The 16,883-nt window shown below is 41.5% G+C and overlaps 4 protein-coding genes across 4 annotated transcripts; 2 read left to right on the top strand and 2 right to left on the bottom strand.

The window, feature by feature from the left end:
- Nucleotides 1-4,381: 4,381 nt before the first annotated feature.
- Bfra_002222 (putative glycoside hydrolase family 16 protein) lies at nucleotides 4,382-5,576 on the bottom strand (the record flags this gene model as incomplete). Its single annotated transcript, XM_037332644.1, has 2 exons — nucleotides 4,382-5,157; nucleotides 5,219-5,576. The coding sequence occupies 2 exons, from the start codon at nucleotides 5,574-5,576 to the stop codon at nucleotides 4,382-4,384; spliced, it is 1,134 nt and encodes a 377-aa protein (XP_037194772.1).
- A 4,914-nt stretch (nucleotides 5,577-10,490) lies between these two features.
- Bfra_002221 (uncharacterized protein) lies at nucleotides 10,491-11,894 on the top strand (the record flags this gene model as incomplete). Its single annotated transcript, XM_037332643.1, has 2 exons — nucleotides 10,491-10,635; nucleotides 10,687-11,894. The coding sequence occupies 2 exons, from the start codon at nucleotides 10,491-10,493 to the stop codon at nucleotides 11,892-11,894; spliced, it is 1,353 nt and encodes a 450-aa protein (XP_037194771.1).
- An 864-nt stretch (nucleotides 11,895-12,758) lies between these two features.
- On the top strand, nucleotides 12,759-14,419 carry Bfra_002220 (uncharacterized protein; the record flags this gene model as incomplete). The annotated part of the gene is made up of 2 exons (XM_037332642.1): nucleotides 12,759-12,891; nucleotides 12,924-14,419. 2 exons carry the CDS (start codon nucleotides 12,759-12,761, stop codon nucleotides 14,417-14,419), a joined length of 1,629 nt encoding a protein of 542 aa, XP_037194770.1.
- A 737-nt stretch (nucleotides 14,420-15,156) lies between these two features.
- On the bottom strand, nucleotides 15,157-16,431 carry Bfra_002219 (putative d-mandelate protein; the record flags this gene model as incomplete). The annotated part of the gene is made up of 4 exons (XM_037332641.1): nucleotides 15,157-15,271; nucleotides 15,321-15,980; nucleotides 16,032-16,050; nucleotides 16,107-16,431. 4 exons carry the CDS (start codon nucleotides 16,429-16,431, stop codon nucleotides 15,157-15,159), a joined length of 1,119 nt encoding a protein of 372 aa, XP_037194769.1.
- Nucleotides 16,432-16,883: the final 452 nt, after the last annotated feature.

Below are 16,883 nucleotides of genomic sequence, written 5' to 3'. Positions count from 1 at the left end.
TCACCTAAGTTATTGACTCAAGCTACTTATCTTCGGAGTTATGATAGTGGAGAACGGTTGTTGAGCTTATGCAACACTACCTAGCTCATGTGAGAAACTAAATCGGATCATCTGGAGCTGCAACGAAACGTGAGTCGCTTCTTTAAATTTAATATGGAGAATTCTCTCCAGTGGACCCAAGGTATATTCACAGAGACAACCATAACCTCATGAACGCTTAACCGCCTGAATCTGTCATTAATGATTGCAAATTGCCAAATGAAAGATCCATTTCGGAGCAAAAAACTGACTATCATCCCTCATCAATTCTAGTCCTACGTCTATCATTTTCTGTTTATCGTTGTCAATCATTTAAACTAACGTCACATATCGAAAACATAATAATTTCTAGCTAAAGCTCGACACAATTACGAGCGCTAACGCGGGAGAAGCCTATTGCTAAGATCTTTGCAGTCTCACGCCAAACCTATTCTATGAGTCACATAGTTGTGCAAATAGCTTGCAAGACACAATATGTGTGTGAACGGTTTGTCAATCGCGTTTTCCTGCTGAATGGAATGGGAAACCCTACCTCTTAAATAGAAGAAGAGTGGTTGGGGAGAATCTGAGAAAGTTTTCAGGGTCTAGAAAAGATGGAAAAGTGAATCCATTCGTTCATCAACGAATGAGGGGCATCTGAGATTAGATTCTAAAGAAGGGATAGAGGCTGATTTGGGCGGATCATATGATGCGTATTGATTGATGTACTAGTAGTTTCCTCGTAGATTGGGGAGATCTATATAAGTAGCAAGAGCACTTAATCCTCAGAAATATGATAGTTCTACTTGTGCGAGGACCATCTGAAAGTATTTCGACTTGAATATACTGGATATTGGCATCACATAGAATTGAGAATATGCATAAAACATTTACGGTGTAGAGGTCCATCTTACCTAGTTATTCGGCCTGGTACTATCATCAGAGATGTGGTGTTGACAGCAAAGAAGAAGATAAGTAATGTGACTTGTTTCTTTGTTTCGATAGTTAGGGTGGCATACAAGCTACTGTTCAATTTGAACAGAAGAATTTTCCTTGAAATAATCAAACTTCGACCAAAATGTTGAGATGGTGGCCAATTTTTGCTTTAATCATTTGCTAGATCTAAACACACCAATGACTACAATCTATAGGCTTCCTGGCGGAATTGAAGGAGCTATAGAGAGATGACTTGATAAACAAGACCATCTTATGGGCGGCAATTACTTAACTTATAAATTATTAATTTGGGAGCTACCTAAGCATCTAGAGTTGAAAGTGTAGTGAGCAAATCTATCAACTAGATCATGACCAGCGAGGCGCAGCTAGTCATCTGTGGGCAATTAGCTAGCTGAATCCTGTAGATGATCTGACCATTGATCTTGGGTTAGTGAAACAGATCTTCTTCAACTTCAAATAGATTCCAGAAATCTACCGTCGGCTAACCTGATTCCCAACCCTCTCCCCTTTCAATATCGGATCATCTTTCTTTTAAGGTACCCACCAGCTCTTTCAAAGTTAACCTGAAGAACTATTGAAGTGAAACAGTCTTTATACCATGAAGATAGGTGTAAATTACATTCAAGCTATTCAAAGCCGTGGAAAGTGAGGCACGTGGGCAAAAATGCAGTTACCTGTACGTACTAGCCAACGTATTAAACTGTTGATTCACGAGAGATTATCTTGTAAACCCCATATATCATTGGAAGAGACAAGAGATGATGATAAATGCGGTAACGAAGGTAATTGTAGAAGTAAGGGTTATATCACTCAATCAAAACGAGGGGGTTCAATTCTTCAGTAGAATTTACAGGGTGCTTGCGACACCTGATCGCCATTATACTCGGAAATTTCTGCTTCTGTGGGATTTTAAACTATTAGTTTCTTTCTTGGGAGCGTACTGCTGTATATACATCTGGGCAGTCCGTAATGGGAGCAAAGTGGCTAAACGAGTAGATATTGGTACATTACAAGACCACGACTATATGAACTGAAGGACAGGGTGAATATTCTCAACACTCTGAAGTTGATTGTAGAGGCTCAAGACCATCTTCTTTTCATCTAGTAATGGATATCAAGAACGCAGTTATCTCCAACTTTTGCTCTTGATCTTCTAGTCTTCGGGACATAAATAAATCCTCACCCAGAGGTTAGATCGATTGAAGCAGCATAAAAAGCTCATACAACAGCGGGTTCACGGATTGTATCTATTCTGATACTCCCTACCACGCATCAGTATACCAGTTTCACCATCGTATCATTACAGCAGAGGGTTTTCTACGATATCATTTTATGATCAATAGCGGAATAATGGTTAAGAATTAGCGGGGATTTGCTCCCAGCGAATTGTGTACTCCATTGACTTAAGCCTAAAATCTAATTGACTTTTTCATGCCATGGTATATCGTCTCATTACTGCAAATGGACAACAAAAATATGATATCACAATCAAAGATTAGCTAGGTAAATCTCACAGTCCACAATTTTGCGATCAAGAAGTTGAAGAGTACCAATTTCCTTGAAGTGAGAAAGGAAATTTCAAGTCGTGAGTTGTCTTCCTTTGATATGCTTTTACGGCTTGGAGACTTCTTCTGTGTCTATAATATGGACTGCGGAGGGTGAGTAAGCGAAAAGACTTACAGTTAATACATGCACCATCAATTCACTGAGAGCCTGGCTTTGAACATCTAATCAATGGAAGTTAACCCTCGACCATTCACCCTTTCCCCTAACCCCACCAATGCACCTGAGAGACTCTTTCACCTCTTGCAATTCTAGGAAACTTGGCATAATGATGCACTAGCGGAAGATCCATATCATACATTTATAATTCTCATAACTCCAGACTGCGAACAAACATGCACGATCAACAAAGCAAGAGAGAACTTCGATGGGGTTTCAAGATCACCCTGAAGGGTATATCAACGTTGTCCGAGGCTATGAATGTCAAAAACGGTTGATTTAACTATGAGATAATCAAATCTTATGTGATCTTATTCGAGGGAAATAAGATCACCTATACGTAGAAAGCACAATGACAACAAAACTTCGTGTTGTGAAGTTTCATAATTCATACCACAGAAATGTTGATCTCATACAGAACTTGCTAAATGATTGGTCAGCAACCAGAAGCATAGCAATTGTGTATAACTTTCTCGCTCGTAGAGTTGTATTTTTTTCGTTGGGACTCCAGAGGTACAAGTACTTTGCTCGTGAATCACCAAGATCAATAAGCAAAGGACGCTGATCTAATCAGGACCAAGGAATCTAAAATCAAGAGGTGGATAATATCACAAGATGCTTCTCCACTGAATAGAAGCGCGTATGCCACATGGAAAAATTAGACTGGATGGAGTCAACGGCGGGCGAGGGGAAATGTGACCCAAACATTCACCTTTCTTTACCCCTTTTTGCAATGAAAATTTTAGCATCTGTCCCTTCGCATCTGAGAACTTAGCTAGAGGGCATCATAAAGGATGTTCCTCGCTTTACAGACGAACTCCAGATCCTAGCCAAAGCTCAGGATTAAGATTTTGTATTTGGAATTCGGAAGAGAGAGTTCTGAAAGACGCTTTGCAAAATAGATATGATCGATGTGATTTTTCAGAGTATATAAAAAGTGAATTATACCATACTGTATTGAAGAGCTTTGAAATAAAATCCTACAGTATCTATATCGTTCGATTTCCATCATCCTATTCTCAAAGACTGGAAACAGGAATAACAACGGCAAAAAATTAATCATCGTACCACCCCAAGAACCCCAAGAATCTCCAACTCAAGTTCATCACAATCAGAAACCATCTATTCTCATCAACCTCCGGATCAGCGAAATCTAATTGAGGAGTATCGTAGATATATCCATGGTGACCGCTCCTGCGGGGTGCACTAGAGGTATATATATGTGTGTATTATGACTCTAAAGAATTAGTAAGCGAAATCTTTTAGAAGGAGGGGGATTGACGAATCTACATCGAAGGAGATCAGATAATCTTACAATGAATTCACTCTAGTAGGCCACATTATCCAGTGCCAGGTTCAAGTGCATAAGCGAGGGAGCTAGGAGAACTGAAGAGTAACAAGGCGAAGTTCAACAAGTGAAGATGTGCATAAACTACGGAAGATCGGAAGATTGTGGCCATGTTATTCGAGTTTCCGAAAGACATTCTTCTGAAATACAGCAAATAATATGTGGAATTTCCACCCCAGGTGAGATCCCATGCTACAAAGGTGACTGTGGTAATGTGATGGCCAAAAATCCTTTTTCACATTCATTATATCGTAACCTATTGAAACACGATCGCTCCCCCTCAATGCTCAAACCATCTCATATCTGTCTGTATGTCAAAAAAATTGACGGAAAAGATCACAACAACCCAAAAGCAGCCAAGCCAACCACAAGCACAGGAACCCACCCCATACAACCTGTCCCCTCCTTCCACCCCAACGTCGCCGCATTCGTATTGTTGATCAACAATGCCGGGGTACCCGTAACATTAACCCCTTCATCAATTCCACAGACGACCTTACAGCCCTTACTTTTTCTCTTTTCCAAATTCCTCTTGCTGCCCGCAAAATCCCCGCTAGTATTAAAAGCCAACTCAATCCATTGAATTTGCAGGTATGCCTCATCAAACAAACTCATATTTCCCGTCCATTCCCCTCCATCGCTCCACATATTTAATATCAAGCCACTTGGATCCTTCGGAACCTGGTATGTAATGTTTGCCACACTCTCGCCATTAACATACCATGATGTCTGTTTGGGCATCCAGTCCATTCGATAGATGTTCCAAACACTCCAATCCATGGCACCGTCTGCAGTCGAAGCATTGCTTGTAGCTCTGGGCTCAGCATCACCTTCCTTATTTAAAGAAGGTTGGTTCGTGTATTGGACCACATTACGGGGACCAGAAGTTAGGATCTCGATGTCGGCTTCTTGGATTGGGTCAGACTCGAGATAGGTGAACATTCCTGCGCACGCTCCTTCGGAACCGACGACTCGAGCAAGGAATCGGGCCGACAAATATTTGAAATTCTTTTCGTTGGAGTCGAATTCGGCAACGGATTGGAAGCCTTCGAGACGCGCTGTGCGGAGCGTAAGGTAGGTATCGTAGGAGGTATCATTATCGGTAGAGATTTCTGCGAAAGATATCTTAGTATATCGGTTGGCAGATAGAGAGAGAAGTAGATCAGAGCATACCAATGTATACATTATTCGGCGAATTAACCATCAACACACCACTTCCACTCTCCATTGAATCACTATTATTCCAACTCTGCGTCGACCAATCATTATTCCAAGCCTGTCCTGAAAAGAATTCCGACGTTGCCAATGCATTGGATGTATCACTTTCATTCGAGATTAAATCGGGCACAGTCTGCGAAGCTGCTGCTACTGTTCGAAAATCATGAAATCGATGGTATGTGAAATATCCAGATGATGCACTATCCGTCCGAAAACATGAACAATCTTCTCCATTATCTTTCTGTGCGAGAACTTTATGAATGGTCGTGAATAACAGGACCGAAGGAATAGACGGCAGTGAGAATATCTTCATTCTGAAGGATTTGCTGGCCGAGGCCCGGAAGAATTTATCAACGTCGTGAATGCTGTGATGTGGTATGACTGCTTGAAATGTAACGGACTAGAATGAAATATAGAATGAAAGAAATGTTTCGAAACGAAATCAACACAATGAGAGATAAACTGACCAGTTCATATGCAGAATCAAATCAAATCAAAACAACTGTTATAACAACGGAAAAGGGCAGGAAAACGATGAGGTTGACCGACCGAGTAAATAACCTACCAAGAACATTGAATCAAGCAACAGAAATCAATCAGCAAGAAATGAAGATACAAGATAGAGGACAATACTCCCCATCTTTTCTCGTATTCAAGATGTCTAGTTTGTGCATCGTCGTGCATTTCTCAGCTCATTTTTCTGCACGTTTGTTTTTCAAAGGTTTGAGATTTTTTTGTTTGGTGGTCAAGATCAGATGGAGATTAAAACGAAGGGGCCATGGCGTAATAGGTGAGCCCTGTAAGCGGTCAATGACACGCTGGACGTGGCGCAGTTGGGGGTCCCTGTCAGCGCTAAGTTAGAGGGGTTTGATCTACCGGCAGGGAAAGGATCTTTGAGCTTATTTAAGGGGAAAACTCCACATTTTAAAGAATTGGTGAAATTGAAAGAATAACTCTATTATGACATCCTTTCAGAATTGCGTCTACCAGTAACTGGGGAGGTATGCTGTCCATTAGGTTCATTCTCTCTTCATTCTAGATCTTGATAAAGCAAGTAGCTTTAGCCAAGGAATAGCAATAACCGCAGGATGTCTGTGCTAGATCGATCTCCCTATTCGTCGGATATCCAAATTTCCTTAAAGTTCAATCTGTCACCGTGTCATTTATCTAGTATCAAGATGTTGATGAAGTCACGGATCTCGGAGGGTAACCATGATCTGACGTGCAATTCGTATCTGGTATCTGTAGCTATTGACCAACATATTACTCCGTCGTTTTGAGACATGTTATTGTAAGCACTGCTTCTGGTGTTACAGAGCTGCTCTTTTCGCTTGGCTCATTTACCCCTCTCAACGACCAATTCCCTTCACCGTCGATCATTCCCACTCTTGGAGTCCATAAATACCTTATCCTATCAGATCTCTCTGGGAGTTGAGGGCTACATCACAAACTTCAGCATATGTTGCTATGTCATTCTTGCTTCAAACATATCTGGGTGGTATGTAGAGCAAACTGATATAAAAACCCATGCCACATACGTTCCTAAGAATGACCGTAGTAAGCGGAATCTGCCAAAATTACTGAGACCTGTTGGAGCAATCACCCTCACCCATATCTCATACTATAATTTACTTGATTTCGGACGAGAACTAGAACTGAACAATCATTGAAAGCATCATGGATAGAGTTCTACGTGCGTGATTAACTACGTCATTGATCTCCCAGTCCATCTGTACCGCCGTCTAGATCTACGAGATCATATGTCAGAGAATTTCACCAGTCAGTATATGTCACAAGTATAGCACCCACAGGGGCTGTCAGAACAACAGCCTTGTACTGAAAATGAGGAACTCCAACCCCATGTATTGCCCTGGGGCACTCCCCAAAAAATGGAAATCCCCGCGAGAACGATACGACTTCCATCATACCCCACTTCGTTGGATGTGATTAATGAATCCATTGCAAAAACTCTCGTATTGATGGAAACTCAGGTTGAATGTTCTGTAGTACGGGGATGAAGTAATGAGGTGGTTTCTCGTGATCAAGCATAGTCACTTCGATCATGTTAGGAACCATTGCTCTATAAACACTCACGTAGCTGCAGTTATTCAGAGCTGACAGTGGGTTACGAGTTAAGTTTTCGGGACTAAAGAAGTCAGTGAGTATATTAGGTGGATCACTACGCCTTAATGATATGCAGCAGGATGAAAAAGCATCATCAGGCGGAGGATGAGCTTCCATAATGATAGGAATACAGGCAAATCTTCTTATCTAGTGAATCAGAACTGATGGATATGGAGCACCTAGAGGGCGGGCTATCAACTGATATATATAGGCGTACATATCTGTTCAATCCTCCTTCCGATAATCATCTCATCATTTTCAAATATCTTGCCTTGACATCTGGCTTGTATGGACTTAGGATTTGCAGTCCCTGACGTCCTCTTAATCCTTTTATCACAATCGCTTGGCATACGTTTTGCGGTAGCTCGCCAATTATCTGTCATCTGGTTTGTCAGGCGTAAAAATGAGATCACTTGCGAACGTCAGGCAGTCCAAACTTGCAATACATACAAACCCCCTATTTGGATACAACATGGTATTTCTATATGACGCTTATGACCACTGGGGTTCCCCGAGTCATTTTCTCATTGGTCTAAAAATAACACTTTGATTGACATCATAGATCAAAAAATTCCTCCACACTGGGAGATTTTGGGTGGCCGTTACACACGTTGTTTAAAGCGCTTGGAGTTAGAATTAATAGTGCGAATGCAGACATAAATGGGAAATGTATTGTTCCGCACCATCCCCCCCGCTCCCCGGCTTTCCGCTGCAAAGCCTTATAATCTCCCACTTTATACATTACCAACTATTCTTATCATGCAGAATACTTATTGAACCTAGTATAAAATTCATATGCTATGCCAAAACTACTCTAAGTGCCTTTGCATAACGATCTCCTCGCAGACTTTAGAACATTATTACTTCTTCCAAAGTACCACTTCATACGACCGGTCATGATCCCAAGTATCCTCATACTTCCAACCAAAAGTATCTCTATTATCATACCCCTCTTCCCAAAAGTGTAAATTTTCCCTTCATCCTCCCCACTCGAATTATTCAGTAGATACAAGTCGGACAAACTGGTTTAGTACTTCAGGCTTTGAGTTCTCGGGGACTCAAAATGAAATATCGTGTTGGCCGTCTCCCCATTCGATATCTCTCTTCACGGAATAATGGGGTGATTTAAATTTTGGATGGGGTATCGAGGAGTGAGAATGATTCGGGGCGATGGTTTAGAGCTTCTAGGGGGTTTATAACTACGCGGCTGAAGAAATGAATTAGTTCTTTTGGTGGAACATGCCAGCGCCCGGTCCTTGTACGGGTGAGGTATCTGCAACACGGCGCAAAGACATTTCCAGAGGGAAATTCATGGTTCAAAGTAAAGAGCAATTTCAAGATAAAAATTCGAGAATCTCAGGAGGGCTACTCCCGAAGTTACGAGGTAAATTTGATTTGATTCCACTTCGCGTCAGAACACTAAGGAATTATTATCGTCGGACTCCTCATCAGGCCATAGAAGGTCCTAAATCTTCTATAGAAACACTGTTTCTCGTTACTGACATTGTTTTTTATATCCTTCCAAGTCATCACTTGTTGTCATATAACTCTTCCATGATTGGATAATGTCCAAGTTGAGCCAACAAACATAAGAAAGTCAAGCTCTACGTCTTTTTAAGAATTCAAAGGCGATATACTTATTTGTTGATCGCAATTACTTGCAGATTGTCTCTCAGCATGTTGAAGATGAAAAGTGGTAACATACCACAAACCACAAGCCCTTGTTCTCAGAGTGTAATTCCGATGTCTCTCAATGCGCTCACCCCCAAGTCCTAGAGAACTTCAAAGATTCTTTTACTATAACAACTTTCAATCCAATCTGAAGGAGTCAAGAGAGGTTTCTGGTGATAAATTAAAAGTATTTCCTTGGATTGTTGTACTTCGATTGGAACCGCGAGAGCTGGGTGGGAGCTACGAGACTCGATATTTCACCAACAATCCGGATGGAGAACCTGGTGATATATTTCAATTTCGCGAATGGAAGCCTGAAGTTGATAGCGAAATAGTACCGCAGTTGTTGCAATTGGATGGATTCTCGTCTTCGGAAAGGGAATGGTTGTGGGAGTGCACAAAAGTACATGAGGATGGAAGGTTGTATGCGGAAAACTCCACTTATAGAGTGTCTATGTACAGACGTTCAAGTCATCTAGAGGAAAGCTAGACATCCTTCAACTGATTTACAAATTATCATACTTATTTCCTCTGGTCATTGGTTACTGTAGAAAACCTACTATTTGATACTGAAACAATGCTTGAATGTCTTGATAACCTGTGAACACATCTGATGCTATATGCTATGTTGTAATATGCCAGGAGACCAAAGTTCCACGATATATCACGGCGACTTCCAATTAGACGGCGAATACTGAATCTCACTCGCCAACCAAATAAGAATTAACCAAGACATCGGAGATCCTGACTTTCACACCAAGCGATGTGAATATCCATAGATTAAAATATGTTGTATTCTTTGACGGAATATTTCAAGCAAAAGAATTCATTTGCTTTTGTTTAGCATCCAGGTTTGGGGAGTAGAGGATGCTTAGATCTTTTGAATTTGATGTCTTCTGTGTCTAGGTGAATATCAGGGCAGTACACCATGGAAGGGTACATTTGGGTGTACTTCTGCCACTTTTTGTGCTCCCTGAACAGTAGAATCATCTTAATTTTGATTATCACGATTTTTTGCCTCATAGTATTGAAGATGATCGATGTTCTTGGTGCATTTTATTCCTAAAAAAATGAAGACGATCAAGTGAAAGTTAGTTGCAGAACTGATAGAGCCATCCCTTTGAAAATAGCTTCTCATTGAATTTGTCACATTTATGTCGTGAGGGGCTTTAGATTCGAGATCAAAAACTTCTATGTAGTGCAATGCAATGACAATAGGTTGCAAGATCTTTCGCTTGGCAACTCAAATCATCATGATACTACGGCCTAGTGGACCGAAACTTTAAGTACGGCTTCTGAATTGAAGTCTTAATTCAGCATAAATATAAGCGTTTAAATATGATCTACTATCTTAAGTTCTCTCATAATTTCCAAACCTGAGTTAATCAATAGAAAGAAAATTCAAAACAAAACATCAATAGGTCGCCTTTCAATGAAGGCCTATAGCTCTATGCTGAGGGCTAAGGTTTACGACAATCCTTTCGCCGTCTCAAGTGAGCATAGCAAGAGAAACAAATCTTCATTTCAAAAGTATTCCCCAATCAAAAAAAGAAGAGTACTATTAGATCTTCCCACAAGTAAGCCCAATGCTTGTCTTTCCATTCCCAAGATTCATCTAATTGTTTTAGACGTCTTAGCGAAGATCTTAAGAGAATTGTTGGTTCCCCAGACACATATAATGCCAGTTATTATTCGAGAAAAAGGTGGCAGGGCAGAACCCCCAATACTGCACTACAGGTACCAATGGAGCGAGGCACGTCAAGAGGAATACGAACTGCATCGTCTTCCACAGCACATGGAAGATAAGCCCATACAAATATTCTGGGTTGCAACTCCTACGAAGCAGGAGGCGAAACTCATTGAAGCTGGGTGTAATCAGCTTACAACTATAACCAAAACAGGTCGGAAAATCCAAGGCTTTTTACATAATCGTAAGAGCTATGGTGTTCAAGTCATTCACCGATCGAAAATAACTCTCACTGCAATATCAGGAGTTGCGATCCTGCGTTCTTGCAAACAACTTAATAAATTGGGAGTTGCTATACTTTACGGAGAAAACTCCTTTCTTTTCGATACACGCGGCTCCTCAAGCTTTACCGGACCTCAAAGCGCTGTCACCATGGACCAGCTCTCGCATGATTTCGATGAGATTCCAGGCCATCGACGTAAGGATGGAACCATGCCAACTGCGGAACATATTTCTCACTCTATTGATGCGATCTTTCAACAGGATCAAGACAAATTGAAATTCGCTTATAAAGACCTAGAGAAAAATGAACAGAAATCAAAGTTCATTTACCAGGACCCATTCACTAGATTCCTGATGGAGATTGGCCGGAATAATGCTTCGCGGCTTACCAAAATTGTCATTCAAGGTAAATTTAACTGGATCATCGGTAAATGGCAGTACACAAAGTCTACCCCAGTCGGACTTCATGACCTTCTTCCAATTTATACTACCATTCTCAGAGAAGTTTGTGAAGACATTCATACCCTAATCTTGCATGACGACGATCGGGGCTATCCTCAAATGAAGCTGCTGGATCCGCGAGGTACGGACAGGAACCAAAAAATAAATGAGTCTGTCGAGAAACTTGTTCATGCGCTTCCATATCTTCAAAAACTACAGTTAGGCCGATACGAGTTCGTACCAGCCGGGTGTGGATATGATCCGGGTACTCCGGGTAGTGAGATCATAAAATTAGTGCACCCAGAAGATGAGTGGGGGATGGCTTTGAAGTGGATAGAATTCGTTAAACAACGTGCCCAGAGCCGCGCACTGGCAGGATCAGAATACGAAGAGAGAAAGGAGGATGAGGAAAAACCACGATGTTGATGAGTTCGGGATAGTATAAATCGCTTCCCATATTTGCAGTGCTGGATAAAATCTCTGAAAGAATTCATGAGGGTATCATCTTAACACGATGTGACGTGCCCATTGCTAGCGAGGCTTATAACTATATCTGCTTTTTCCTTTTGATTTTTGATTTTTCCATTCGTATATTAGATAATCAATCAATTTCTCAATTCACCCATGTCATCCTGATTTCTCCAAATAATTCCTGGCTCTATCTGTGTTTAATCAATGAATGTGAATGTATTGTTTTCCCTCGAAACACTTCAATAAAACTAATCTATTACAGTAGTCTTCGGAAACTTCAACAGTTCTAATTGCAGTTCATGGATAAAAGTGTTCGATTTTCAAGTCGGGGGTCAAAGGGATTGAGGAATTTGATTTCAGTTTGCATATTAGAGTAGTAAAAACGGAGAGTCCTGAGCGGATCTCTAACTTACCTATAGGACATTAGGTAAAATCTTTTTGAATTCGCTACGTTATAGAGTTGTACAAAGCGCTAGTTCTATGCCACCCTACAGTATCAGTTACGACCTCGGTAGTATCATCGCTGGGATTAGGTAATGACCTCATATTCGCTACGACGCTTAAACTAGCGGGGTAATATAGTATAATCGTACAGCTACCTCGCTCTTTATGTAGTTTGCATATATTTTACAAGACTTCAACAATATATCCCTCACTTGATTCGCTCTCAATAGTCATAAAGAGACTTATCCCATATATTCTGCTCCCTTGCTACTACTTCTGGCTTATTAGGCTACTTAGTATCCACCTGCCTGAAATCCGAAAATTGGATAAACTTACCGATTTTTTGGATTGCCTGTTTAGCAATCATCACTCATCATGGCGAGCAAAAATCAGACACTGGATGCTGATTCAACTTCGAAAGCTTCAAGAGCGGATGCTATGATGGTCGAAACCAGTATCAAATCCCCCAAGCCGAATGTTTGTGCTCTTCTCGATGAAATTCCCAGAGGTAAGTTATCAATCTTTTTATCTTAACTTCAGGAACCAATAAAAAATCAGAGATTCGCGATGAAATCTGGCGACTCATCTTTGTCAAACCGGTTGCGATCGTCCTAAGAGTTCGCAAACGAGAGTACCTATTTGCAACAGGGTGTGAAGCCGAAGGTCACAAGCATTGTAGGTTGCAACGAAAATACAGTTACAGCTGGGCCCAGGCGCCAGTTCCAGAGACCTATTTTGGTGGTAACACCATTAGTCGAGAAATCACATGGACCACAAACCCTACCCGCGAGCAACTCGAGCTTATTCAAAGTGGAGTCAAAGAATTCACGATCGATGATTCCCCGGAGCCTGGTCAGCAGATTAAGTGTGCTGTACATAATCGAGATGGATTTGGTCCTCAAATCATAAACAAGACCGAATTTCAAATCCACCCGTTTGGTCGTTCTGTCAGTATCATTCGAGTATGCAAACAAATGGAGCAAGAGTGCACTGCAATTCTTTACGGAGAGAACAAATATGAGTTTGATTTATCATACTGTCATAAGAAGCACCTGCTGAAGACACCATGGGATATTCCTGGTTTTCCGCTGTTTGAGGAATTGCCCAGTAAAGCCACTATCAATATCGCTGTAGAGAGGCTTTTTGACCTGGAATGCTATCACCCCGCGTTCATTGCAAAAGATCCATTCGTTCGTTTTATAGCATACATTGAACGAAAGAATGTTTCACTCTTGAGAGACATCAAGTTTGATGGAGAATTCACGCCCACTCTTAGGACACGCCGCGAAAAGAACACGGCGCTCGGGCTTGGAGCAATTTTGCCTATGTATACGCTCATCATAGCAGAGGTCTGTCCCAGAATACGCAAGCTCACCTTGCATCAGCGCCCCCTCGCCTTTGACTACTACAATAGAACTGGTGAAAAGGAAAAAGAAATGGGGTATGACTACGGTAAGATGTATAGTATTGTAGGTAAAGTGGTTTTCGGTTTACCGAATCTCCAGCAACTTCAACTAGGCGCTTACTCCCAACCTCCAATTGCTTGTTATCCATCTGGTCGCTTTGCAGATCATAGATGCGAGTGGGGAAAGTCTATTGAATGGATGAAGTTTGTCGACGAGCGATCTGTCAATCAGCTATTTACACCATTTACTACACCAAACAGTTTACTGAATAATGGTGTCGGGCAAGCTCATGTTCCAATCCGGAGTGGTATTTATAGTCGCTACAAAGATTTGCGAGAACACGAACGTCCAGGTAGTTACGGTACCAGCTTTTGCACCTGGACTGTCACCCTTTGCCCATCCCAAACTAATCCAGGCTCTACTGGAAAATTGCCAAGGGATAGTGATCATCGAAAAGACGGATATGGATCATTGCCAGAAATGTCTGATGATGAGTGGAAATGTTCGGATGCACATGGTGGTATCAGACGTGATCACGGGCGAATTTTGAACATTTCGACAAAGGTGGACGGAGTAGGTGCACCTCGTACCTGGATCCCTGGTCAACGCGTGAAGAAATGGTGGCACTAATCCTAAGAGGATGTTTCGTGTGTGTCTGCTAACTATTGGCAATCCTAGGGCACTGCTGGATTGCCACTGGGTGCATCGATTGACAGATTCAATGTTTGCAATACATCCAACGCCCAACTGATCAACGTCAAAACTTGTCATTTCATTATCGTATCGGTGGTGAGCGTTTCTGTCTTTCAAGCGCTTCCATCAATAATCCAAGACATATCGCGAAGTTCAATTTTTCGCAACGTTCCTTCAATCAGTTCACCGGCGAATGAAGGATTTATTTATGATTGCAAGAGGGGCGCGGGGTAAGAAATGTCTCAGGTCTGGAAGAGTGGCAGATTAACTTGGAAGGTCAAGCAATATGATTGTTTTTTGCTCAAGCTATCATGAAATGGAGCAATTCAATAGCTGATTATTGATATGTTATGGTTTCATTACAATTACTTTGAAATGTGCATAACGTCGTTGATACAAATACTATTTGTCGTGAGAATGAGAGAGAGTCGCATAGTGCTACTTGATGTGGAACATTGAAAACTAACCCATGCCTTAAAATTCTCCCATGTACCTCTTCCTTCATTTACTGATCTGCGATCATATTTCACCACATTCTCCCAGATTTGACTACCATTTAAAGTCTTCTCGATACTGGTTTCCTTCGGAAACCTCTGAGGTAACATGCGGAGTAGCGGTATTTCCTGATATTTTGTGTAATGCCGACTTGCCATAGTACCTGCTTGGATACATTCTTACAAAGTATGCTTCACCTTTCCAATCAAATGCTTGTTCACCGGTGTCAATGGCTCCTTTCCTTTCAATACTGCATCGATGTTTTTCATTGCCAATTCTTCAAATCCAATGTGGCTATAGAAATGTCAATAATTTGTGAAACACTATGAGTAAAAAGACATACGTTTCAAGTGTCCCACCAGCATTATGGCTAGTAAGTGTGACATTCCTCGAGGCCTTTAGCCTTTCGTTTACTCTAGGTTCATGCTCATGAACATCCAGCCCTACACCCACCAATTTTCCCGACTCAACAGCTTCGGCCAATGCTTGCTCATCCACTAAGATACCTCTGGCAATGTTCACAAATCTACTTTTTTCCTTGAACTTGCTCAACCTCTGTCGATCAAGAAATTTTCTTCCATCTGGAGAAGCAGGTGTAGCAAGAACTACACAATCGCTAAGGGCTAACATGTTATCTAAATCAGTGAAGAATTGTGCTTCGATGGCAGCTTCCTGGGATTGAGTCTTTCGGACAATGTCGTAGTACAAGATTTTCATTCCGAATGCTAGGAAAGCTTTCCGAGCGATGTTATAACCAATGTTTCCCAAGCCGACAATACCAAGCGTATGGCCGCGAGGATTGTGGGACATAGCTGCGGCATTGGTGTGGCAATCTTGGAATGAAGCTGCACCGGAACGAGCAGATTGGGTGCACCTATTTGTATTAGTACTCGTAATGTATGATCTCAGGTAAGATTGGAAGTTGCACCAAGTGAGGTTTCTGAATGTAGCTAAGATCAAGAAAATGGCGAAATCTGATACAGATTCGGTAGTGGCTGTGGCGCTGTGCAAATTTATTAATCACATATGCGCAAGACACAAAAGTCACTCAAACCTGTTGCAATAGACAATATCTATCCGAATCATGTGTTAGCAACATAGATTGAACGGTTATGACACAAGATCATACCTCGGTCGGCCAAAAGGTCTACATCGGCCCAATCAAAACCAGCTCCCGCGGATGCAAATATTCGGCACGATTCGGGTATTAAGGGGATGAGCTCTGAATCCCATCTCCCCATTTCACCACCAGTATTCCAGAACGGTCTGAATATTGCGGAAAATTTCCCCCATCTGTTTTCTTTCAAGCCTTTCATGAATTCATCACGTTGACGCTCTTCTGTTGAAGGTCGTATGACTGTAAAGTCTTCGGCAAATTGATTATATAAATCAAGGTTCCATTTGACTGGGTCGCCAATGTGCAGAACTATCGGTTTTGGTTTGACGGTAGCCATGGTAATGATGATAAGAACACAGTTCAGGACTTTGGTGTGAAGAGAAACGAAGGGATAACAAGTGGTCAAGAAAGCGAAGATACGGTTTAGTTATAAAATCCTCGCTACTAGCTGAAGGACCTATGGTGATCTGACAAGATACCTTTGGGTGTGGGCGATAACAATTTTGTCACCGCATGTTCACTGCATATGCAGTTATCCATGTCGGAAATGCTTCTGCCCAGCTTTGTGTAGACTACTACCCACCATTGGCTTTCTCAAGACCAATCATAAAATTGAAGAAGTTCAAAAGCAATCAAAGTTTTATCGATTGTTATCGGTGCTGGCAACTGAGGTATAGACTTGGCGGCGAGTATTAGATAAAATTGATTGCGCTCAGTCAGATGGTGGTACAAAGTTCATACAAAAGAAAAGATATTAATGCCTCATAAAAAAGGTTCCAAGAGCAGCTT

Source organism: Botrytis fragariae, assembly GCF_013461495.1.
Source record: "Botrytis fragariae strain BVB16 chromosome Unknown tig00000012, whole genome shotgun sequence".
Classification (NCBI taxonomy): Eukaryota; Fungi; Ascomycota; class Leotiomycetes; order Helotiales; family Sclerotiniaceae; genus Botrytis; species Botrytis fragariae.
The sequence above is the reverse complement of the archived record's forward strand: the minus strand, read 5'-3'. Positions and strand labels throughout refer to the sequence as shown.